This window comes from Pipistrellus kuhlii, unplaced genomic scaffold (genome assembly GCF_014108245.1).
Source record: "Pipistrellus kuhlii isolate mPipKuh1 unplaced genomic scaffold, mPipKuh1.p scaffold_m20_p_9, whole genome shotgun sequence".
NCBI lineage: Eukaryota > Metazoa > Chordata > Mammalia > Chiroptera > Vespertilionidae > Pipistrellus > Pipistrellus kuhlii.
This window is the reverse complement of record NW_023425595.1, coordinates 13,050,245-13,074,392: the sequence shown is the minus strand read 5'-3', so window position 1 is coordinate 13,074,392 and position 24,148 is coordinate 13,050,245. Positions and strand designations below refer to the sequence as shown.

The 24,148-nt window shown below is 37.8% G+C and overlaps 2 protein-coding genes across 2 annotated transcripts in view; one reads left to right on the top strand and one right to left on the bottom strand.

Annotated features, from left to right (window-relative positions):
- The first annotated feature begins 8,885 nt into the window (after positions 1 to 8,885).
- EIF3M (eukaryotic translation initiation factor 3 subunit M) lies at positions 8,886 to 22,946 on the top strand. Its single transcript, XM_036426373.2, has 11 exons — positions 8,886 to 9,042; positions 11,840 to 11,972; positions 12,946 to 13,084; positions 13,345 to 13,468; positions 13,617 to 13,711; positions 15,774 to 15,857; positions 16,799 to 16,898; positions 17,505 to 17,586; positions 21,092 to 21,235; positions 22,260 to 22,320; positions 22,757 to 22,946. Exons 1-11 carry the CDS (start codon positions 9,001 to 9,003, stop codon positions 22,875 to 22,877), a joined length of 1,125 nt encoding a protein of 374 aa, XP_036282266.1. The 5' UTR covers positions 8,886 to 9,000; the 3' UTR covers positions 22,878 to 22,946.
- A 218-nt stretch (positions 22,947 to 23,164) lies between these two features.
- Positions 23,165 to 24,148, bottom strand: part of CCDC73 (coiled-coil domain containing 73) — a 48,605-nt gene continuing 47,621 nt past the window's right edge. The window contains exon 16 of the mRNA XM_036426372.2: positions 23,165 to 23,551. Within this exon, the coding sequence (XP_036282265.1) occupies positions 23,336 to 23,551 (216 nt within the window). The 3' untranslated portion in view covers positions 23,165 to 23,335. The remainder of the gene's footprint in view (positions 23,552 to 24,148) is intronic.

Below are 24,148 nucleotides of genomic sequence, written 5' to 3'. Positions count from 1 at the left end.
CACGTGCTGAGCACATATGAAGGACTTACTGTAGCATAAACTAAGTTAAATACTTGCTTTATCAAAGCAGCATCTTAAAGGTTATATGATTGCTAACCAAAATCCTTGAATAAAAGAATAATTTACCAACTCAGAGGATGTTTAATTAATAAATGAGATAATGTATTTGCAAAGGCCAGGAAAAAGCTAATATATCCCATATTAAATTTTTTATTATCTTCCCTTAATATTTCTCAAACACTGAAAGTTCTACCTGCCACTCACACAAAGGAAAACACCTTATCATCATAATCTGCAAAAGGAAACACAAACAGACATAAAATTTGAAATGTAATATATTTATGGAACCACTTAGGCTAACAGGACATAAGAGATATAATACAAAGGAGGTGAAGCCAACTCAGACTTGCATTGAAGGGGCCTAAAGAAATCATGTAATACGCCTAGGATCTGTTTTTAATCAACAAATACCTGAGACAAGAAAAGCACTCAACAGCCGGACACAAGGTGTTTCTGTCATGAGGTTACTAATGTTTGTTACCAAGCAACTTCAAATCCTGAAAATGCCAAAATGTCATTATTTGTTTATAAGCATTGCTTTTGGAAACATGGATTGCATGATGTGACCAATTTTGAAATAAAATGTTCTGCCTGGGGAAATGTTTTCTTGTTTCCTCTGTCCATTCTGCCCCATCAGAGGGAGTGGAATGACGGAGGTGTGATGTTAATTAGCAAATCATCGACTTTGTCAGTAAATTACATGACTTCTCTTGTGAGAATTTCTCTTAACGCCTTCCCCTCCCCCTCCAGCGTTTTCCTTTTGGATTGGATCATATTTTCATGTGTTTCGTTTTAATTTCACTGAGGTAATCTCTCCAGGCAGACGCTAAGCTTTCCTGGATTGGTTTTCTCTATTTTCTATAAGCCCCTTTGGCTCTTTCTACTGTGGAGTGCTGAAATAGGCATTCAATAAATTAAAGTATTATTGGGTTTTATTGTTTTAGGGAGACAAAAATGGGGTTGTCCCTCTGCTGTACTCCTTGATTCTTTTGGCTTCCCTAAAACCATATTCTCAAACACAACACAGCTGAAATAACAACAGCACCAGCTTGCGTTTTTACAGTACCATATACTTTTCAGTGTTTTCATATCTCTTATCTCATTTGTTTCTCACCAAAATCCTGAGGTAAGTAGAGCAGATACGGCTCATCTCACTTGATAGATGGCAAAACGGAGGAAGAGAGAGGTTAAGTGACTTGCCCAGTCTCTCACCACTCCAGTACGTCTGCCAGAATTATCTTCCTAAAAATAAATATAAACATGACATTCCCCTGCATAAAATCATCAACAGGACTCCGGCTGTCTACAGGGTAAAGTGCAAACTCCTTAGCAGGGCATGCGAGTCCCTTCACATCCTGGCCCCGTGCTCCTCACCAGCTTCATCTTCCATGACTTCCTCTACTTCCCTGCAAGCTCCACGCCCCGACACACACAACTCCCTCCATCCCCACTCCCTCTTGATCAGCTCTCAAGACTGCATGCCATTGGTATGGTGTCAGGTGGGTACTGGAAATGTCGGGTGAAGGGTACTTTGTAAAGTATGTGATTATTTAACCACTATGCTGTACACCTGAAACTAAATAATATTGGAAGTAAACTCTACATGAAAAAAATGAAACAACAAAAAAAGACTGCCTGCCTTAGGAAATGCAGGTTCCCTTGCCTGGAATGCCTTTTGGAGCATAGACCTCTCATTACCACCTTCCACCCTGATCGATCCTCTACGTGTAGGTCACACAAAACCTCCTTTGCTGTCTTCATTCTGGCTCCTCCTCTTCTGGGTAAGGTGGGTACCCATTTGAAAACCACCAGCTTCTACTTTGTTGTTCTCCTTCACCCTGCTCTATTTGGTAATTTATGTGTTCTCTGTAGAATTTATTACCTTTTAACATATTCTATGATTTGCTTAGTAAGCCTTCTTGTCTGTCTCCCTCGGCAAGAACCTTTGCTGATTTTGTTCACGGGTGTATTTCAAGGGCCCAGAACAGTGTCTGACACGCACTAGGTGCACAGGAATTCAGAGAGCGTTACTTAAGCATCTGGCATTGATGAAACACAGCTCTGATCTAGGAGAAAGTGAAGGAAAGCACTACAATGTGCAGGGTGCTGATGCAGTGATGGTTGTGTGTGCTGGCTGAGATGAAAACTCAGAGAAGGAGTAGCCCATGAGGCCAGGGACAGGCAGGGTGTAGGTGAGGGCAGCAGACTGGAGAGGCTTTGCTTCATCCAGAAGGTGATACATAAGGAGCCTCGACAGCCATCCACAAGTTCACCAAGTTCAGGAGGAGGTGAGAAAATCTCTGCATTTGAGAAATTGCGAGTAATTTTTTTCTAGCTGGATCTTAGGGTGCATGTGGAGGTAGTCCAGAGAAGTGACATCTGTACAGAAGCAGGAGACAGAGCTCCTGAGCAACAAGAGCTATGCTTTGGCCTCATATTAAAATGTAATTAGATTGTTTCTACCTCCAAAATAAGTATGCTTCAGAGCACCTTTTCTCTGAAATGGAAAACAGTCAGGAATGATTAATTCTGATGTTAATAGTTTAGAGAGGAAAGCCACCTGGAGTCTGGTCATTTCACCTTGATCTCCTGTGACTTTAGGAGAAAATCCTAGAATGCCTATCTTGAGATATTAATCCTGCTCATTCATAGAGCTTTCTGGATCAGCAGAAATTTGATATGTTTCTCAAATTGTGATATATAAATACTTAATTCAGTAGCAATCGCACTAAAGAATTTTTCAGGGAGGACTATTTTATCACTGACATTATTTAGAAGTGACTGTGGACGGTGGTGATAATAGTAAAGGTTAATCAGCTTTAATATTGTTTTTAAATCATCTACAGACAGGGCACCTCCTATTATCTGTGCCGTGGGGTGAACCCCTCCCACCATCCTGCCCTTGGTATGCCACAGGATATACGTGCTTTTCTGTATGCACATTATGCTTCAATATCAAGGTAAAAAGTAGAAAGACTATGTGGGGCAGCTCACTGGAATATTGGGAGTCCTGGACAAACAGGCTTGAAACAACACCTCGGCCACAAGGCCCACTTTGCTTCATAAAACCAGTCTGGCTGCTCCCTCTACCACCACCTTTGCCACGCACACAGACTATGTGCAAAACTTTCTTCTTCAAGTTGCCCATTTCCAACTATTCTTTCAAGTGGGTAATGCCTAGGTCAAATCTTGGGCAATTTGTATTCTGGATTGCTTCTAAGGGGAGATAGGAATCAGAAGATTGGAAATCATAACAAGGATGTCCAAAAAGTGGTAGGTAGCCAAAAAAAAAAAAAAAAAAAAAAAGCCCACTACAACATACTTCTCAGCTGTTCAATGTCAGTACATCTGTATTCAATATTTAAACTCAATAACAGCATACAAATACTAGTAATCACTATAAAATTCTCCTATGGAACATAATGCAAATATTCTTTATGCAAATGAAAACACTCTCTGCCCAAAAGGAAGACAATAAAAAAAAAAACATTTAAAAAAAACCTCATCCAAGGACTGCATCAAGCTCAAAATCTTAGCTCTATGGATGGCATGTGTCTCCTCAGGGCCCAGTGACCTTAATATTAAAAGATAAAGCTAACTGCCTCCAATACACTGAATATACAATAGAGAAGGAGCAAGAATGCAGTAACAACTCCAGTTTAAGAAAGAGGAGAATGGGAAACACATGGTATTCTGGCACCTGGATTAAAGACGCCTTGCTGGCAATATATAAGACCTTGGCTAGCAAATCTGATAGCCTCTGGCTCTGCCTTCCAAAGGAATCCTGCTAGACCAGTGGTCAGCAAACTCATTAGTCAACAGAGCCAAATATCAACAGTACAACGATCGAAATTTCTTTTGAGAGCCAAATTTTTTTAACTTAAACTTCTTCTAATGCCACTTCTTCAAAATAGACTTGCCCAGGCTGTGGGATTTTGTGGAAGAGCCACACTCAAAGACCCAAAGAACCGCATGTGGCTCATGAGCCGCAGTTTGCTGACCACGGCCCTAGACCATTATTATCCATAGCCTCATATGAGAAGGGCTTTGGGAAGGATGCCTCTCTTGGGGGCCTCACAGAGCCCTCCCAGTTCACTTCTATTAGGTGTGAGTTTAGGGAACTGGGGTAGCCTTAGGGGTTGAACAAGTATAGACTACTAGAGGCCTGGTGCACGAAATTGCACAGGTAGAGTCCCTAAGCCTGGCTGGTGATCAGGGCAGAACTGCGGGGCAACTGGCAGGGTGATTGGGGGGGGGGGGCGCTTGCACCCACCTTGGCTGGCCTGGAGCTGCCCACTCACCAACCCCATCCCCTGCTGCAGCTGCTAGTTGGGGTCTGTGGGCTGGGGGCAGCTCCTGCATTGAGCATTTACCCCCTGGTGATCAATGTGCATCATAGTGACCGGTTGTTCTGCCTATCATTTATTTGTTAATTTGCACTTAAAAAATTATAACTTTAGATTTTCAGGTACCAAATCTGTTTGGTTAGGTTGGCTCTAATGCAAATGGTCAATTTGCATGTTAGATTGTCAGACAAGCCTGATGTTTCTATGGCAATATGCTGTTGTGGGACAAATTTTCTTGGGTTTCTAATATGCAGAGGCACTAATGGCCCTTCGTGTCAGACTATGTTTTTAAGGATGTTTGTGTAGCAACTAGCCTTGGAAGATGGAGATAGTGTTTCCCTCCAGAACAAAGGGCAAACATGCTTGCAGTGCACTATAAACTATTTGGATTCTCAAAGCTCAGAGTTCCTTTCGTGTAATGCACACATCTGATACATAATGGGGCCCATCCACATAGTCTGAATTCACCTCTATTCTTTAGATATTTGCTGAAAGTCTCAAGAAGTAACCAGGATATGTTAACATGAATTAAATTTATTTTCCCCCCTAGTGACAATAGCATAAGACACCACGGTTTATATCATAAGAAACAAAAGGAGACAGTTTTCCATGGAGGATGTTTTGATATCAAATAGCAATATTCATGCTCTTCTTAGCCTGCAGAATCTGTGTCCTCCTTGTCAAAGCCTTACTTCTTTCAGTTACCTAGTACTATATTTTAGGTTCTATGGCTTGAAACACTCCAAATCTGCTTGGTTAGGTTGGCTCCAAGTCACAAAACAAAACTGACTGTATAGTGGCTTAGATTCCTTACAAAACTAGAAATCCACAGGTAAGCTCCCCAGGGCTTAAAAGGTGGCCCCATAATGAACCAGGATGGAGAAAGATGAAAGGATTAAGGCTCTTGCCAGTGAAGTATGTGTCCATTTAAATAACTTTTGAGAATGCGCCTTCCTCCCCACAGCAACTTTCCACTCATCTTAGGCAAAAATGTCACATCCCCAACCTAGATGCAAGAGCCTTGAGAAGAATTCTCTAGAATTCTTCTGAACAAAATCAGGATTCTGCTAAGAAATTGAAAAGAGAAAAAAGTGTATTGGATAAGTTGCCAGCAGTGTCTGCCACAGCAATTTTTAAATTTAAATATTACATGGGACAAGTAAACTATCTCTTTGAGCCATATTAGTTCTGCAGGTTCTCTGGGTACATGAACGTGGAGATAAGGAGAACAGAGAGGGGAGGACTCCAATAGCCCAGAGAAGAAATGATGGAAGTCTGAATAACAATGTAAGTTCAAAGGATGGAAGAGTTGTTTAGAGTTGGGGGAAATCAGCTTTATTACTGGTTTTAGATGATCACCCTATTCTTCGTGTTCCCTTCCAAGTGAAGAAAGCTCTACAAAGTGTCCACTTTGACACTTCTGTCACTCCATATCTTTATCTCCCTCTGCCGGATGGGAAGTTGAGGGATTTCTCTGATCAATATGAATGGGAAGAATAACTGTGTTCATTTCAGGTCCACCAGTCTCTCCTGGAGGCAAAGCTGCCTAACTTGTTTGAGCCTCTCTTGCTTCATCTCACCTAATAAAAGAGAAACATGCAAATTAACCATCACTTCGCTATGCCCACAGCCAATCAGTGTGAGCATGCAAATTAACCCAACAAAGATGGAGGTTAATTTGCATTTGCAGGCCTGAAGTCTGCTAGGAGGGGAAGGGGTTGGCGGAGGGAGTTACTGGAGTGGTGCTCCAAAAAGAAAAAAGGACTCCAAGGCTCCCAGGTGGTGTGGGAGTGGGGATGTGCCTGTTCCCAGGCGGCTGGGAGTGAAGCCAGGGCCTATTCTTGCACCAATATTGTGCAATGGGCCTCTAGACTTTAAGTAATAATAATCGGATTTGTGTTAGTGTGGTTCATATACAAGCTCAAAATAATGTTTTCTGCAAATATAAAAATTACCAGCTCATGAAGTATTCTTGCATTTGTATTGCTTGCAACTGATAAGCTTCTTGATTAATGCATTAAGTTTTTCTCCTCTGGTATAGACATGCTTTTCTGAAGTCATTTTGAGAAGGCTAAAAAGGGCTAATTCCAATGTAACCCTGATATTTGGGGGATAGTGATCTAAATCTATGCCAGCAAGCTCAGTGTACATTCTTGATAACCTATAATTAAGTCACTACCTCCTTCCCAGATACTGGTCTTGCAGAACTGGTTACAGAGGCCACGGGGCTGTGGACAGTACACTGTCCCAGAGGGAGGGTTATTAATGCTGGCACCAGGCCAGACCATCAGCTATGGCCTGGAGACCCCCAACACCAGGGGACCTTCTTGCAAGGCCTGCACAAAGGACCAGAAGTATAATCCATATTTGCGGGAGAAAGACCACAGGGAGATATAAAGGAAAGCCCCATGCATGTTCCCTCACTCAGATTTGGAAGGCTGTTCCCTGAGTCCACCAGTGTATTAAACAGTGTCCCTCCTCTTCTTTGAAGTGTCCTTGATTTTCTTTGGTCTTCTGCAACAATTTAAGAAACATAAATAATGAATGTGTCTTCTTTGAATTCCACAGACTTATGTTTCAATAATCAGCTATATCATGCGAAGTGAAGAATTTAACCTTATGAATTTTCTCTTACTACAAAGACTAGTGGGAAGATTGATGTTTTCTAATGATCAAGTATTTGCAATTTAAGGCACTGTATTAGTTCTACTGCTAAATCTATAGCTCTGATGTAATATATTTCAATAAGCCACCAATTACGTGGTTTAAACATTAGTTGTTTCACTTATGAAGTCTCTATAATCACATGTTGCATCACTGTATAAAATTTAATTATTAGCAATAAATCTCTGAGATCCTAAGATGATAGTTACTTCAGAGTTACATCACAGCAGCACTGAGAGATTCCAATATTTCCACCATTTTCAATACACACATTACAAAAATGTGTTAATTTACACTTAATAAACTTTTTACTTACAAAATTTTAACTTTAGATTTCAAAGTTTTCTCTCTATGTTAATCAGAATTAGGTTCAGCTGTATATAAGAGAAATTCAATATAATGGTGCATTAAACTAGATGGAGGTTTATTTTTCCATGTTAAACAAGCCTATAGGTAGACAGTCATGGCCAACATATCTTCCTGATGTCATCAGGGATATGGGCTCCTCTCATCTTTCCTCTCCATCATCATGGCTTCCACCTCTAAGGCCACATCTTAGTTTTAGTTTGGTTGTTGTAACTCCCACCACCAAGTTCATGTTTTAGGCAGAAAGGAGAAATGGGGCAAGGACATAAGAGTCAGCTTCCAAGTTGAGTTGGCTCCTTTTATAGAGTTTTCCCAGAAGCTACTCCCAAAACTCCCACTTACATGTCATTGGCTATCCCTAGCCATAAAAAGGCTGATACATTTAATTGCATAGAAGGGTACATTGCCACACCCACACTGTAGGGAGTGTTTTGCTACTAAGAGGATGGATATTGAGCTGACAAGTATCAGTCTCTGCCACACTTAAACACACACACACACAAAAACAAAAACAAAAAACTGTCCCATATCTTTCTAGAATGTTGTAACCATTCATCTATTTTCCATTCAAAATTAGAAACTTGATCCTACTGAAAAGAAGAAATGGTGGACCTTGAAAATGACTTCAGGTTTCCGCACTGCACAGAATATAGTCAAACACTGCTTCAGTTAAATATTTTACCCTTTGTTCTCCCTGTATGATCTACAATAATCTGCTTCCTGTTGATATTTACTGCTGTGTTGCTGACAATTACCTGAAAGAGAAGTTGGAGTACCCTCACTGGGCTGGAAAAAGTTTAGCTAAATCAGAAAGCAAGTTTAATTAAGCAAGTTTATTCTATATCTGTAAAAAAAGTTGACTCACACATGCGTGATACATCTAAAGCTCTCGCTGGCTCCAATTGTGTGCGTGTGTTTGTAATGTTTGTGGCCTGTATATACCCAACTGGACCTTAGGCTGCTTGTGAGCGCGTCTTGTAAAAACTACTGTTAACCTCAGTGCAGAGAGCACTGCCTGCCAGGTTGTTCCTAAATAAGACTGAAAAATGGGTTAAATTATAACTCGCAAAAAAAATAATGGCCGGGCTCAGCAACAAATGCACACCTCAAAGGCTCTTTCAGAACTGCCAAGAGGGGGGTTAGACTTGGTGGCTGCAAAGGAAGGCAGGGCCATGGGCTGCGGGAAGCAACATTAGCGTTTGCGGCGTCTGGGGATGCGGAGACTGGCAGAGGGGGCTAGTCTTGTTCCGATCACGAGAAATGTTCATTCGTCCAACAGCCCTAGGGCTCCAAAGGCGAGAGGGCACACTGAGGAGCAACCATGGCTGTGACAAGTCAGCCCTTTAAATTACTACCTACGGAGGCGGCCCTGAGGGCACGCACGCCCCGCCTCCAGCCACCGCGGCGGGATCGGCCCCGAGGCTCCACCCTCCCCGTGACCCCGCCCCTCGGGACCCGCGCGAGGTGACCCGGAAGCGGTTGGAAGCGTCAGGAAGCGCGTCCGCCTCCTTTTCCGGTTGGCGTGGTTTGCGAGCGCTGCGGCCGCCGCGCCCGGGCCTTCACCATGAGCGTCCCGGCCTTCATCGACATCAGCGAGGAGGACCAGGTGTGCTCCTGGCCGCGGGGCCGCCGGGGCGGGGTGTGGGGGGCCTCGGGGTGTGAAGAGCCGAGCGGGGTCTGGGTGGGAGGGACGCCGCCCCACGGAGCCGGCTCCCGGGCTGAGCCCCGCAGCTCACGCTCCGCACGTGGGAGCTGAGAGGCCGCGGGGCCGGGCGCGCGGAGGCCGGGGCGCGCGTTCGCGTCCCGAGTCACGCCCGCCCGCCGGCGGCCCCGGCGCGGGCCCCTCGCTCCCCGCCGACTTCCTGGTCGGTGTCTGTGCCTTCTCAGCCCGGAGTCACTGCTGACGACACACCCTGTACTTTTTGAGTCATTGGGGGGAAAGGTATGGGCTTCAGTCCCCCCAGTGCAGTCACATCCGGAACGGGAGGGGGCAGGCTTTTCGGCGGTGTAAGCCGCCTAAGGAAACATAATAATTTTGTTGAGGATGAAAACGGTGTTAATGGGGCACAGGCGATGACCTATTTTATATATATAGACCACAGTTTATATTCTTAGCATGCAAGGATGAAAGAGGTCTCTTAACCTGAAAAGAAAATGTCAATCCCACCTTCATATTTTGAGGCATCACATCGGGTGAACCGTCCTAAGGTTTTCACATGTTCTGTTTGGGGTTTGCACTTTCCCCCATCACAGAAGTTAAGCTGTGGGAGTGAAGCTAAACGTGAAGTGATCTCTACGGTGATTTTGCAGAAACTATTCTGTGAAGTCGTGTTGTCATTTTTCTGCTATTCCACTGACATGGAAACTTTGATTTCTGTAGAAGACGTCATTACTATTCTAACATACTTGTAGAATTGGTGGTACATACACACACAAACACTGTTACTGATTGTATTTTAGTTTTAGCAGGTGTTTCTAAGTGAATAGAGCGTGGTCCCGTGAACCGACCCGAAGAGTGGGTGGGTGGGTGGCGTTAATTCCCGTTGAGGGCCTGTACCTGGTTTTTCCTGGCCTGGTCAGAGCACTGCAGGAGGCAACCAATGGATGTGCCTCTCTCTCACGTCGATGTTACTTTCTCTCATCCCTCCCTCCCAAAATCAATGGAAAAAAAATATTCCCAGGTGACGTTTATATGTATATATCAGGTTGAAAGCGTCATTTCTACTTAAATTATGCTAGTGTTCTTGTAATATATTAATTTCACTCTAGCCATTACTCTCAGGTAAGGAGGTGATTTTGTTTTCAAGATGTTAACTTTGATCAAAGTCTCTGTTTAATTAAGATTTTGAAATGGAGCTCAGAATCCTTGTTTCTTTTCCTTGGTGTGTACCACTCCACAAACTACTTGTAACCAGTGAGGGTGGTAGTTTAAAAACAAAACTATAAACTGTTGGTTGAATAGTTGTTAGAAAAATTCGCTTTGTGTCTGCAAAGTAGAAACTGAACCAAGTGCCTTTGTTTTGGCGATGTTGTGTTTTCTTCATACTGAAGTGTACTTTCCAGGTTGTTTTTTGTACTCTCTCACAGGGTGAGGTTTTATGAAGTCTTATTTTACTACCAATTCATATGTGAACTATGTTTTTATCTGAAAAGATAGTATCATCAGATCTACAGATTTAATATACTTTTCTTAGGTAGCCAAAACATCTTTGTGGGTTTAGAAAATAAGATACTTAGACATTTACTAACGGTACTCTTACCTCTCTTTTTCAGTTCCTCATATTATCTTAAATACCATCTGCATTCATTTTGGCTGCCATACATACTGAACTCTAAAAAGAACTAGTTATTAAATATTTATGTGTACATATTAGAATAGAAAATGTCTAAATACTAGATGCAATCCTGCCATTATACTTTTATAGGTGTAAAGGTGCATTCTGATCCAGATAATGCATTTTGCACTTCAAAAGGTTAATTTTATAGTAGATTCAATTTGATATAGGTATTTTATTCAAGGAAGCATTCAAAGGCATCACTTTTTTGTTGTTTTTGTTAATCCTCACCTGAGGGCATGCTTACTGATTGGAGAGAAAGAGAAAAGCAACAAAGGGTTGCCCTCCCATAAGGGCCCCAATTGGGGTCGAACTGCAGCCCAGATATGTGCCCTGGGATTGAACCAGCTACCTTTCGGTGTATATGACAAAGTTCCAAACAACTGAACAACACCAGCCAGGGCCAAAGCATCATTTTTTAAAAATTTTTTTATTGATTATGGTATTACATAATTGTCGTCATCCCCCCATTCCCATCCCAAACCCCTACCCAAATATGCCCCCACACCCCTGTTGTCCATGGCCACTAGCTAGGCCCATATGCAAGGCATCATCTTTTTATCTTTGGCTCTCGAAATGCTCATCTCAGATAGGTTCTCAGACATTTAGCTAACAAATAATTACTCTTGTATCAAAGTAATGTTTGTAAATTTTCACAGTAGTGGTTTTATGCACACCTTAGAGCAGTAACATTTTATTTCTTTAAAACGAATTTACCAAGTCAGATGTCAAACCTATCCCTTCCCCCCTGCAAAAAAAAAAAAAAAAAAAAAAAAAAAAAAAAAGGCTTTGGGTCTTATTAGAAAGACTTCTGTTATATACTATAATTCCAGCAGGATATAGGTGATCTGAGAGAAATTCTGAAGTTGAGGTATGTGGGCCATATTGGGCCTGTGTACCCATTGGGAGTTGTAGAAGACAACTTTTGGGGGTTGTGATGATGGATGAGGTAAAGTCATTGCTAAATACAGTATTTATATTCATTTTTTAAGAAATAGGACAGAATGGTGTGAGATCTTGTCATTCATAGTCAGTTTTATAATATAGCAACCCTGTTCGATTCCACAGGCTGCTGAGCTTCGAGCTTACCTGAAATCTAAAGGAGCTGAAATTTCAGAAGAGAACTCAGAAGGTGGACTTCATGTAGATTTAGCTCAAATTATTGAAGCTTGTGATGTATGTCTGAAGGAAGATGATAAAGGTTTGTTTTTATTTTTTTGTGATATTTCTAATAACCTATTTTTAAAATTTTCTTGTGAATTATATTTTTGTCTCAGACCTTAGAACTTTGAAGCACTGTTTCTAATATTTGTACATACTTGCAGGTTTTTCTAATCTGTTAATACCTATGAAGTAAACCCATTTTGAGAAAACATCTTTTTTACATAGGAATGTTTTTGGGTGTTACTGCACATACTGAATACTGATAATTTCAGAATGAATTGAAGAAAAAAAATGAAGCACTTCTTTTCTGTAAGGTTTAGATTAATAGCAAATAGGATATAATAACAAGTAGTCTAAAAGCTACTTATTTGATTGATGTCCTATTTATTTATTTTTAGTTTTTTATTGATTTCCGAGAAGGAGAGGGAGAAAGAAACATCAATGATGCCAGAGAATCATTGATCGGCTGTCTCCTGTATGCCCCATACTGGGGATTGAGCCTGCAACCTGAGCATGTGCTCTGACCGGAAATTGAACCTCAACCTTCATAGGTTGGCCCTCAACCACTGAGCCCGCTGGCTCAGCCTATTTATTGACATGAAATGGGACATTTTGAGAATTTAGAGTCCTGAAATCTCTAGTTAAGGTTTCAGGCTAAACTTGGTAAATGACTAATAGCTTACATTTGAAAATTAGTGACCTAGCCAGAAAATACATAGCTTTCATTTATAAATAACTTTTCTATTTTTATGTTTTCTTTAATTGGGAGAGTATCCTAGCCTAAGACTTAATCAATAACTTCTACATGATTGACTATCTTGCCACTGTATAAGTAGACATGTAAATCAATCTTCTGTTTTATTGATTGGAAACTAAATTTTAGGTAATAATTTATTTCTTTAATAAAATATACAAGTGTCTTATATTTAATGGTCTTTGAATACTGGAAATTCACATAACATTAAGTATCATAGTATCACAGTTGTATTATCCATGCGTGTCATGTGTAGATGTTGAAAGTGTGATGAACAGCGTGGTATCCCTCCTGTTGATCTTGGAGCCAGAAAAGCAAGAAGCTCTGATCGAAAACCTCTGTGAAAAGCTGGTCAAATTTCGGGAAGGTGAACGTCCATCTCTGAGACTGCAGTTGTAAGTGAAGAACTGAAAAAGACTTTTTCCCCAGGGCTCTTTTCATGTCATTGTCATTTGATGGTTTAAAGCAAGAATTCTGAAACTTTGATTGTCATGTCTGGCTTTTATAAGTTGTGCGACCTTGGATAAGTCACTTAACCTTTCTGTGCCTCAGGTCCCTCTTTGTAATGTCTCACATTTGTTGTGAGAGCAGATACTCTCAACTTAATTACTGTAGTTACTGATCTCAAACTCTTTATTATTTGTTTGTTAACCAGGCTAAGCAACCTTTTCCATGGGATGGATAAGAATACTCCTGTAAGATATACAGTATATTGTAGCCTCATTAAAGTGGCAGCATCTTGTGGGGCCATCCAATATATTCCAACTGAGCTGGATCAGGTGAGTTATTATGTGGAATACTTGTTTTGCTTATAAGTGTAGTTTTATTATGTCAAAGTAGCAAATACGTGTTTTCTAAACATCACATTTTAAATTGTGAAAACATTCAGCTGTATCACTAAATCTCCCTTTATCAATCTCCTCATAGGTTAGAAAATGGATTTCTGACTGGAATCTTACCACTGAGAAAAAACACACCCTCCTAAGGCTACTTTATGAGGCACTTGTGGATTGTAAGAAAAGGTATCAGAATTAATGTCTTAAAACTTACAGGCAAAATGAGTAGTTGAGGGCTGATTTTTAAAGTTAAGTGAATTTGCTCTCCTCTAGAGTTGCTATAAATCTTTTTTTTTTTTTTTAATAAATTTTACCTATTAAAGATAACTGCAAATTTTAAAATACCTATTGAGTTTCTGCAAGATCTTGGATTCCTAAGGGTTGTATCCAGTCTACCTAGCAAACTCCATTCCCAAAATATTTATTCTTTTATATACTCTGTACGTAGTCAGCATTCAGTTTAGTGTTTTTAAATATTTTTATTGATTTTTAGAGAGAAAGGAAGGGAGAGGAATAGATAGAAACATAGATGAGAGACAATGATCTGATTGGCTGCTTCCTGCATGCCCCTACTGGGGATCAAGCTCACAACACAGGCTTTTGCCCTAACCCAGAATTGAACCCACCCAGCTCTTTTGACAGTTTTAATATAATGTGTCTTTAGAAAGGTCTTTTTGAAATAAGGTAATTCTCTTAGCTTTTTTAATTTGAGTGTCCAGCTCTTTCTATAGTCTCGGGAAGTGCTCATCAATTATTTGAATAGGCTCACTGTTCACTTCTCCCTCTCTTCTGGTGTACCCATTATTCTTACGTTGCTATTTCTAATGTTGTCAGTTCTTGTGGAGTTCTTTCATTTTTTTAAACTCTCAGTTCTCACTCTTCGGCCTGAATCATTTCTAGATGACTGTCTTCAAGCTCACTAATTCTTCTATCTAGTCTTCTCCGTTTCCAGTGTTCTCCAGTGCATTCTTCATCTCATTTATTGAGGTTTTTAGTTCCAGAAAAAAATTTTTAGTTTCATTCTTTTTGGCAAAGTGTTCCTTTTTCCAATTGAATTATTCCTGATTTCTTTAAAACTTCCTTTCTGAGTTTTCTTGCATCTTCTTGAGTGTTTTTTTTTCTTTTTTTTTCTTTTTGTGTGTGTGTGTTTGTGTGTGTTTCCATAACTGTAATCTTGAATTCTCTTTGTCATTTAAATCATAATCTTCCATGTTGTGGGAGTTTGTTTTCTGGAGACTTCATTTTCATTCTGAGCTACCTTGTTTCCATGGTTATTCATGGTACTTGATGGATTGTTTCTCTGCCTGGGCATTTGAGGTAGTGAACTCTTCTAAGTATTATTTTGCTCCAGTGGATTGATAAATAGTGGTCTTTCATTTATTTTCCAGTAGATAGTGCAGTTTTTGTTTCCACTTACCTCTCGGATCTTGGTGAGATGGTGTTGCCTTAGTTGTGGAAAATGCCTCTTTATGTCCAGGTCCCCTCAGTCTTTGTGCACCACCCTTGTGGGTCTTCAAGCCTGCGACTTCCCAGTGCAGCCTCCTTGTAACCGGAAGGTACCAGCTGCTTTGTGCTGTCGGTGGCATCCCTGCTGCCTCTATAGGTTCTGCTGGTGAGGTGTGGCTGGCGGTGGTGATGCGATTCTGTGGGTTGGCCTTCTGCTACTAATGGTGGCCACCATTTTGCAGCTGCCACACTGCTGTACTCCATCTCTGCCCCATCACCGGGTTTAGCCACAATGGGCACTGGATATTCAGGCCAGAACATTGCTTTTGTCCCTCCTACCCTCTGGGCTGCCCGGTGGGGGCTGTAGCCCAGCTCCTTCACTACATCAGCTGGGGCTGGGCATGTGCCAGACTGCTACCCGTGTGTGTCTTTCCCCTGTTCCACCACCCCTGCTGCTTCTGATATGCCTACCATCAAATGTCTCAATGCATTTACAGTATCTCTCAGACATATTTGTGTGTTGAGCAAAGGATTCTTTGTTGAATTATGGTTGCCTGACTTGTAACGTTAAGGGGAGAAATAAGGCGTCATGATGCTGACTCTTATTGATCACTGTTTATTTCCTTCATGGCACATGCTACCTTATTGTCTGCCTTACCTTCTAGAAAGTGCCATGACTTCCCATAGAGCAGGACCTTGGTCGCCATTGTAGGTATCATTGACACAGTACTTGGCATAGTAAATATTTTTTAATGAATGAATAGCAGTGAGATATTCTGAAATTCTTAATATTTCTTTTTAGTGATGCCGCTTCAAAAGTCATGGTAGAATTGCTAGGAAGTTACACGGAAGACAATGCTTCCCAGGCTCGAGTTGATGCCCACAGGTAATGTTAAAAACACATTGTTCCAATGATGATTATCAGCAGCTTAGAGATGAGTTACAGTTTTTAGTCATGAAATCATGTTTGCTCCTGCCAGTGATCCAAAGAAAGCCATTAGATACTGTGTGCTCCGTGATGATTCTAATAGAGTTACTAAAGTTGAAAATTTGATATTGGGAAAACCACAAATTGTATGTGAACTAGCAGCAAGCATACTGTTTGCTGTTAGGGAAATTGTTGGTATGGGTTGAAAAATTTCAGCCTGAAAAATAGAATCTAATCTTAGATCAATTTTAACTTACGAAGGTGTGTAGATGAGGAAAAGTTGATGGCTTGCTAAAAATTAACTTAGCCTATTCCCAATTAATAATTGCTTCAAATAGTTGTAAGTCTGCTTAGTAGCAATAAGAACAAAATCAGTTTTTCAAATTTATGAAACAAATTATGACAACTCACAGGGTTATTGCTTCACACAGGACCTGTATACATGATAGGTGTTGGTTGAAAGGGTAGTTAGTGGAAAATATCTTGGAGGTTAGACTGCCTGCTCCTTACTGGTCGAGCTCCTTCTGAGCCTGTTTTGTCATTCATAAGATGGAAATGTTAAGAGTATATGTCTCAGGATATTATGAGGATTCATTGAATTAATCCTTACCTTAGTGGCTGGCATGTAGTAGATGCTGCGGCTATTTTATTTATTCTTTGATTACTTTGTGGTACTTTCCAGCTATGTTTTTGTCTCCAACTATTTATTATTTTGTTAAACAGATATACTTGATGTATGGACTTATTGGCCTGTTTTAACCCCAATTTTATAGCTTTTCTTATGCTCTGTATATTGAATTATTGGATAGCTTACTGAATTAAATGTATTGCATACTGCAAACTCAGCAAGACATACCTGAATTTTAAGACTGAACTTGGATTTTTGTTTTCTAATTAAGGTGTATTGTCCGAGCATTGAAAGATCCAAATGCATTTCTTTTTGACCATCTTCTTACTTTAAAACCAGTCAAATTTTTGGAAGGCGAGCTTATTCATGATGTAAGTAGTTTATCCTTAATGTGAAAAATATTATCTTTTCCTAATTTTAATATACTAAAGCAGAACTCTTTCTTTATATAAAAGAACTCTCTTTTGTTTTAGTGAACATGTCTACAGAGGTGGAAAGAGAACTAGTTATTTTTGTAGCAGGAACAGACTGAAATTTAGGATTAGCTTTTCTCCAACTACTGAAAACATTTGTTCTTTTTCATTTTCCTTCATCTTCTCACTTGCCTGGCCATTATGAAACTAAATTAATAGAATTTTTTTTTTTTTTTTACTATTTAGTGTCAGCTAGCCCAGTTAAAGTAAATGCTATATTTTAAAACATTAATATCCTTTTCAAGTACAAGTATAAATATGTCTTGGGTTATTTTCTATTTGTACTATGCCATTATCATCATCTTTAGAGCGCACTGTATTTACTGATTTATCTAAGTGAGTCTTTTATTAAACAAATGGTTTAGATGGTAATTTGATCAAACTTATTGAAATGCCTGCACTGAAAAAAAATATATTACTGGGAGTCAGTGTCTATAATGTATTTTGAACTATAACTATTCTATATTGAATATTCTTTTTTTTTTTTTGTCTTGGTCTGTATAGCTTTTAACCATTTTTGTGAATGCTAAATTGGCATCATATGTCAAGTTTTACCAAAATAATAAAGACTTCATAGATTCACTTGGTAAGTTTTGGGGTATATTCTTTGGAGGGGTACTGAGAAATGGGAATGTGCTATTCTAAAACTGTTCTGTACTGTGAGATCCAGCAAATGTGACCTTGGCCTAACCAGTGATGTGTGATGGATAACAACAAATAAAGATAGGCAGTTTAAAATATTACTTAGGATGAATTGGGAATCAGAAACCAAAAGCATTTGTGATGGAAAGAGCTTGAAACTTTGTAAAGGACCTTACTCCTTATTCATATGCATGGTAATTTATATTTTTGTTGCTTTAAAAAAAAAAAAAGCTGGATTAATGTAATTGCAACAAATAGATTTTTCTCTCTATGATACACTTTTATATTTGTGCAAACGCCTAGCCCAAATTAACAAATTATAGAATTATATGGTATTGCTAAGCATATTTAAGTAAAGCTGTAGATGGGATTAGAAAGTGGTTTGTGATTTTACATGATGGATGAAACTTTCCTCACTACAGTTTGTTGAAGACAGCAAAGTATTAGCTTTATGATTTTGCCTTTGTTTTTTCTAGGGTATCAGAGCTCAGTAAATGTTCAGCAACTTGAAATGACTTACTGTCCTCATTGAGCAAGCTCCATGTAGATTCAGTATTTTCCTTCTAGAGCATGTCTTTAACATACTAAAATTACAAAAAGAAAAATGAGAAAATCTATAGTTTAACAAGCTTAAGTTATTCTTAGAGAGTGAAATCAACATAAAACAAAGGTGTTTTGTTTTCCTACTAGGTAATAATCAAAATACATTATATATTTTTCATACTAAAATTGAATTGTTAGTCTTCCTGGTTGTTTGAGACATAGGTAAAGAATGCATTTATAATCTAGTTTGATTATACTGTTAATTCTCAGTATAGTAATTCATTCCTGTCACTTGTAAACTTTGGCATTGGACAAGACTGAATTATTCTGAACATAATAAGGCATTTGAAATACACTGAGATAAAGTAGATGCGAGTGTGCTTGTGTAGAATGCTTTGCCAGGTGCACTAGACCCAGAAAACCACATTCTGTCCCAGTTAATTTGTTTTGTGGCACGAAGCTATGTGATGGAATGTTAATGTCAGCAACCTCTTTATTTACTCACCAAGGAAAAAGGAGTAGTAATTAACACTTTGACACTCCCCCATTGATGTGTAATTGACTGTTTCAAAGGAGCACTGGTTCATAAGCTATTGCATGCATTAAAATTACGTTTTTTATATTGCAGCATTTTAAGGCAGGGGTCAGTGACAATGTAGAAATTGCTCAGTGATGCACATTTTTTTATTACTGCATTAAGGTTTTGACATATTAGTAATGAATAAATGTTTCCATAAAATTAGATTTTTTTAATAACTTTAAAATAGAAATATGACACAGAACACTGACTTCTTCTTTGAAGGTGATGTTCTACTTTTCATGAAATAAAGCACAGCTTCCTACAAGTCTTTAACTCATACTTCACTGGCTTAATAGCTTGATTTCGAGAGTAAAAATTCTAGGTTTGGTGATTTCCTTTGATGTAGTGACTTTAAACATCAACTTGAAATGTTTTTTAAAATAGGTTCCCCCTTGTATGACATATAATGAATAGTTTTACAAAATTTACTTTAGAAATAATTTTCATTTCTTTGATATTTTTTTTGGTTTATGGTAAGCTTGTAATTATAGCAGTAGATTTTTATTTTAAAGAGTATTTTAAATTATACCTTAGAAATTTGTGGAGTTGTTTTTTTTTTTTATCATTTTACCATTATAAAAGGGATTATGTATGCCCACAGAACTGGGAATGCTAAGAAATTTCCTTGAGAAAAACCTTTAGTATTTGTTCTCCATAACAGGAAAAACATAGTAGGTATTCCTGGAAACCAAATTCTGTTTTGCCTTTTGTTTCTTTAACATCCATGTAAATTAGCAGTCTTTTATTAGAAATTTGTAATAGATGCTTTGTGGAAAACATCTTGAATGTATATTTTTAGTAAGATATATTATTAGACATATTTTATAGTTTAAAGTTTGGTTACAGATGGTAACAATTTTTCAAAACACTCAGTTTATCAGTCTCTGAGCTACACTGACTGGGCATACAGTTTTGACTTTTAAATATTAAATCCAAAGTGACGAGACGGGATTTATTAACTGACAATTTGGGCCACCAGTAGAATTATCTTGTGTCATCTGAATTGCCCTAACATGTTCACATGTAGTTTGGTGTTACCCAGTTGCTACCTTCTTGCTTCAGAAAGTTAATCAGCATCTAATTTTCATTTGTTAATTAGGATTAATGTGCACTAATTGATTTTTTGATGCTTGTAGATTTCCATTAAACTGGTTAGCAATACTTCTTTGGGTACCTCATTCATCTGAGTTATGATGATCATGTTTTTGTTGAATCTGTGCCAAATAGAAAGCCTGCATCATAATTATAGTTAATTAACAGACATGTACTATATTAATGGGCTTTCCTAGTCATCTGCTAATAATGTTATGTATTTCATATTTATTTGTGGAGTGCTTAAAGGGAACTTTTAAAATAATACAAACTTTGAGGCTCTTAATTCCAAAAGGGTTATGATCTTGGTGAGATTACCAAATTGCAAAGCTCAGAGAAAAGGAGCATATAATTCTACATTAATTTTAAAAACTTGTTTTTATAATTGAGAAGCATCTAATCAAGTGTATATGTTATAATTCAGTTTCCATGTAGAAACGAGTAAATATATTTCTAGTTAATTTGTTTTATAAATGAACCTATTTTCGAGGCCACTTTGTGACTAAGTAAAACATTTCACTTCTTTACTCCTCATTTTATTTTTTAAAGTGAAAGGAGCAGGACCAGATAATTTAAGTTTCCTTTTAAAAGGGTCTAACAATCTCCTGCATACCCCCTAGTAGGCATCAAGCCTACAATCCAGGCTTATGCCCTGTCCAGGAATCTGTGACCTCCTGGTTTATATGGGTCGATGCTCAACCTCTGAGCTATACTAGCTGGGCATACAGTTTTAACTTTCAAATATTAAATCCAAGTGACCAGATGGGAAATGGAATGTTTTCATGACTGAATGTATATGGAAATGTTTTAAAACTTCATGTTTCCTAATAAAATACAGAACAAGTTATAAGTAGATAAGGAATCTTCCATTTAAACACAGGACCTATTAGTAAAAATAAGCATAAGTAATTTATATAAAAGTTTTCCCTAAAAAATTAATTTTGTACATTTTACCTTCTAAAGTAAGTATAAAATAAGATGTAAAAAAAAAACTTTAGGGCCAAAAAATATTTTATAACCCAGTCTTAATAACTTTGTAATCTATTACCTATAGCGCTATAGTAATAAATAAATGTAGTTTTAGGAAAATAATTTTAAGTACTCCATAATTTAATTATGGGGTCAGTTTATGATTTGAAAATATGAGCTTTGTCAAAATTAATATAAAGAGCAGTTGTAATTGATCTTTTATTAGCATTGATACCATTCAACTTCACTATTTTGTTGTTATTAGGACTACTACATGAACAAAATATGGCAAAAATGAGACTACTTACTTTTATGGGAATGGCAGTGGAAAATAAAGAAATTTCTTTTGATACAATGCAACAGGAACTTCAGATTGGAGCTGATGATGTTGAAGCATTTGTTATTGATGGTAAGGCAATTAGAACTTTTTTTTTCTATTTGTATTTTACCTATGCAGTATGAGATTTTTGATCTTGAAGCTGAGCCATATGCTAACAAAGCTAGATTCTTTTGTAACAAATGTGGATGTTTAGATTAGCAGATTATAATTGTTGTAGAGTGAAAATTCAATGGAAATATAAATTGCTATGTGGTTTTTGGAGTTCGTTCTATTTCTTAAAATCATAGAACAAAAGCCTTTAGGTGGTATACCATAGTGTGGTTAAGAGCTTAGATTTTTTTATATCAGACCTGGGTTTGAGACCAAGTCTTCCTTCCTCTATGGAATAGGAATATAGGGGTAATTTGTAGTTGAGAAGATTAATGAATTAATGTAGGTAAAGCACTTAGCCCAGTGCCTGGCATGTATTAAATGTCCTGCAGATGTTAACCATTATCAGTTTTTTATGATTGGCCTAGAAACAGGACCTTCTTCCTCAAATGGGTATTATAAAGTCACTTCACAGGATTTTTTTTTCCTGAGTCTTTTAAATTTCTAAGTTTGGGGACTTGTACAATTAATAAAATAAACAATTATTCACATAACTTCTAATGCTCTAATTCTTAAACATATAAAGACATATCTAATTAGGAAATCTTCCCCTCCAACTCCCTAAGGTGTGATTGTAGAGGAGAACATCTAGAATTCTTAATGAAAACTGGGGGAGGGGAGGCATGAGGGAGGCAGCTGATCAGTGTTGTGTTCTCATATCGATATTTCTCTCTAAAATAAATAAAACATATATATGTATTAAAAAGAACACTATATGATATTTGGTATGGGTTAGCCCAGCAACTGTAGGATAAATAAATGCATGACTTCCTTCTTAGTTGCATCATATTGCTGTGTTTATTAGATTCAAAGAGCCAGCTTGTAAAATTATATTAGAAAACTGTCAAATTTTATTATGTCTTGCTTGGTCATAGTTTCATACCTCAAACTTTTTCTTATGCATTTTCCATATAACATGTCATGTAAAATGTCTTTTTTTCAGCCGTGAAAACAAAAATGGTCTACTGCAAAATTGATCAGACCCAGAGAAAAGTAGTTGTCAGGTAAGACACTTAATACTTGCAGCATTTTGTAGAACAATTTTGTTTGTTCTGATTATTTCACTTAAATGTTTAGAGAACTAAGGCGATGTTCTTATCAATTGACTGTAGTTAAATAGTTGCTATTTATCATAATTTTATTAAAGTTCAAACTGAATTGATTAGCTTATTTAATGAAAGTCCTATTTTCCAGCACATTTCATTTAATGGCTCAGCATTGGCTAGAATACTAATGACTTTTTGTCTGTTTTATGAAGTTTAGGAAAATAGAAGGTTCAGGATCAATATGATAAAGATTTTTTTTTAATAAGCTGCTAATTCTCTTAAAAGTTGAAATTGTCTTTAATGTATATTTAACCTTGCTTTTGACTAGATACAAGTAAGTAGTATTGTAAAAAATACAAGATAAAAGGTTGACTAATGACTTTTAATTTTTCAGTCATAGCACACATCGGACATTTGGAAAACAACAATGGCAGCAACTGTATGACACACTTAATGCCTGGAAACAAAACTTGAACAAAGTGAAAAACAGCCTTTTGAGTCTTTCCGATACCTGAATTTTTATGCTATAAATATTTTTCTTTTGGGGAAACATCTAAATGATAGTAAAATCTTTTAAGCTGAAATCTGACAACAGTCTGAACGTTTATTGTCTCAAATTCAAAAGAAATTACAATCTTCAGAGGATACAATGTAATAAATTATGAAGGGTCTCACTGTGTGTATCTTGTGTAATATATAAGTTGTGTTCTGTAAGGATCTTAAAGGTGCAACAGGAGCTTTGATGAAAGATATGCAGGAAAGACCAATTTAAGGGGAATTAGATGCTAACAGCAAACTTTGCAATCTCAGCTATCTTAACTGAAGCATTTTATGGGCAAAAACATAAGCAGTAATACAACTTCATTACATCAGAAAAAAATTGAAAAAGTACATCTGTAAAGCTTTAGATGTAACAGTCATATTTTGCTCTAATGGAAACCACATCAGTACTCTTAATTCACCACTGAAAGTATTAATCTGTTTTTGTCAACATCTCTTCTGCTTTTCTTTTTTTAGATTGGTTGTCATTTTCTAAGCTTAGGAACTTTTCACTTTCTTTTATTTGATTTGTTACCAGGTTCTGCCGGCCACCTTCACCAAAAGAAGACACAGTTAAATCAGCAGTATCTTTAATCTTGAGAGCCTGAAAATGGCTTTGTAGATTTGATTTCAGAGACTCTGTTTTCACCTAGGAAAGACCAAACTTGTTTTACTGCTTAAGTTATTACTCATTTTCTAAAAACTCATCAACAAATAAGTTTAAAGAATATCCTTAAACTTTTGCAATTATGAGCATGTGATAAAGCCACCATTTTCTTGGCCTTTTTCCAACTATTACCTTTTGGCACCAAGAATTATAAAATAAGAATTTATGTAGGCTTATGTACTAGCTTTTCAAGATCTGTTAATATAGTCCAGGAATACCACAAACATTTTCTAAAAGGTCTTGAGCTTACATTGAAAGAAAAGATACTTAAAACAGACAGATAAAAATCTGTTTTGTCTTCTACTCCTTTCCTTTCCCAAACATGTCTATGTTTTGTATTTTCTATCAAAACAAGGGTAAATTGAAAAATGCTAACAGAAGTAAACTGCCATTTAAAAACTGCCTTTTCATGTTTCCTCTCATGTTTCAGAGCACTATTTTTGGAGACACAGGAAAGAACAACGCAGTTTTTGGAAGTTGGCACGTTTTCCAAAGCACTACATTGGGTCACAATATTGTGCTAAAAATGTTGTTCATTTCTATTTTTCCCCCTGATAATAAAATACTGGAAATTTGGAA

What these genes read in the sequence shown, in the direction of transcription:
- EIF3M (XM_036426373.2), top strand. Translation starts at nt 9,001, where the DNA reads ATGAGCGTCCCGGCCTTCATCGACATCAGCGAGGAGGACCAG. An exon ending in TCTGAAGGAAGATGATAAAG is followed by an intron (nt 11,973 to 12,945) that starts GTTTGTTTTTAT and finishes TGTCATGTGTAG; the next exon opens with ATGTTGAAAGTGTGATGAAC. An exon ending in CAGAGAAAAGTAGTTGTCAG is followed by an intron (nt 22,321 to 22,756) that starts GTAAGACACTTA and finishes TTAATTTTTCAG; the next exon opens with TCATAGCACACATCGGACAT.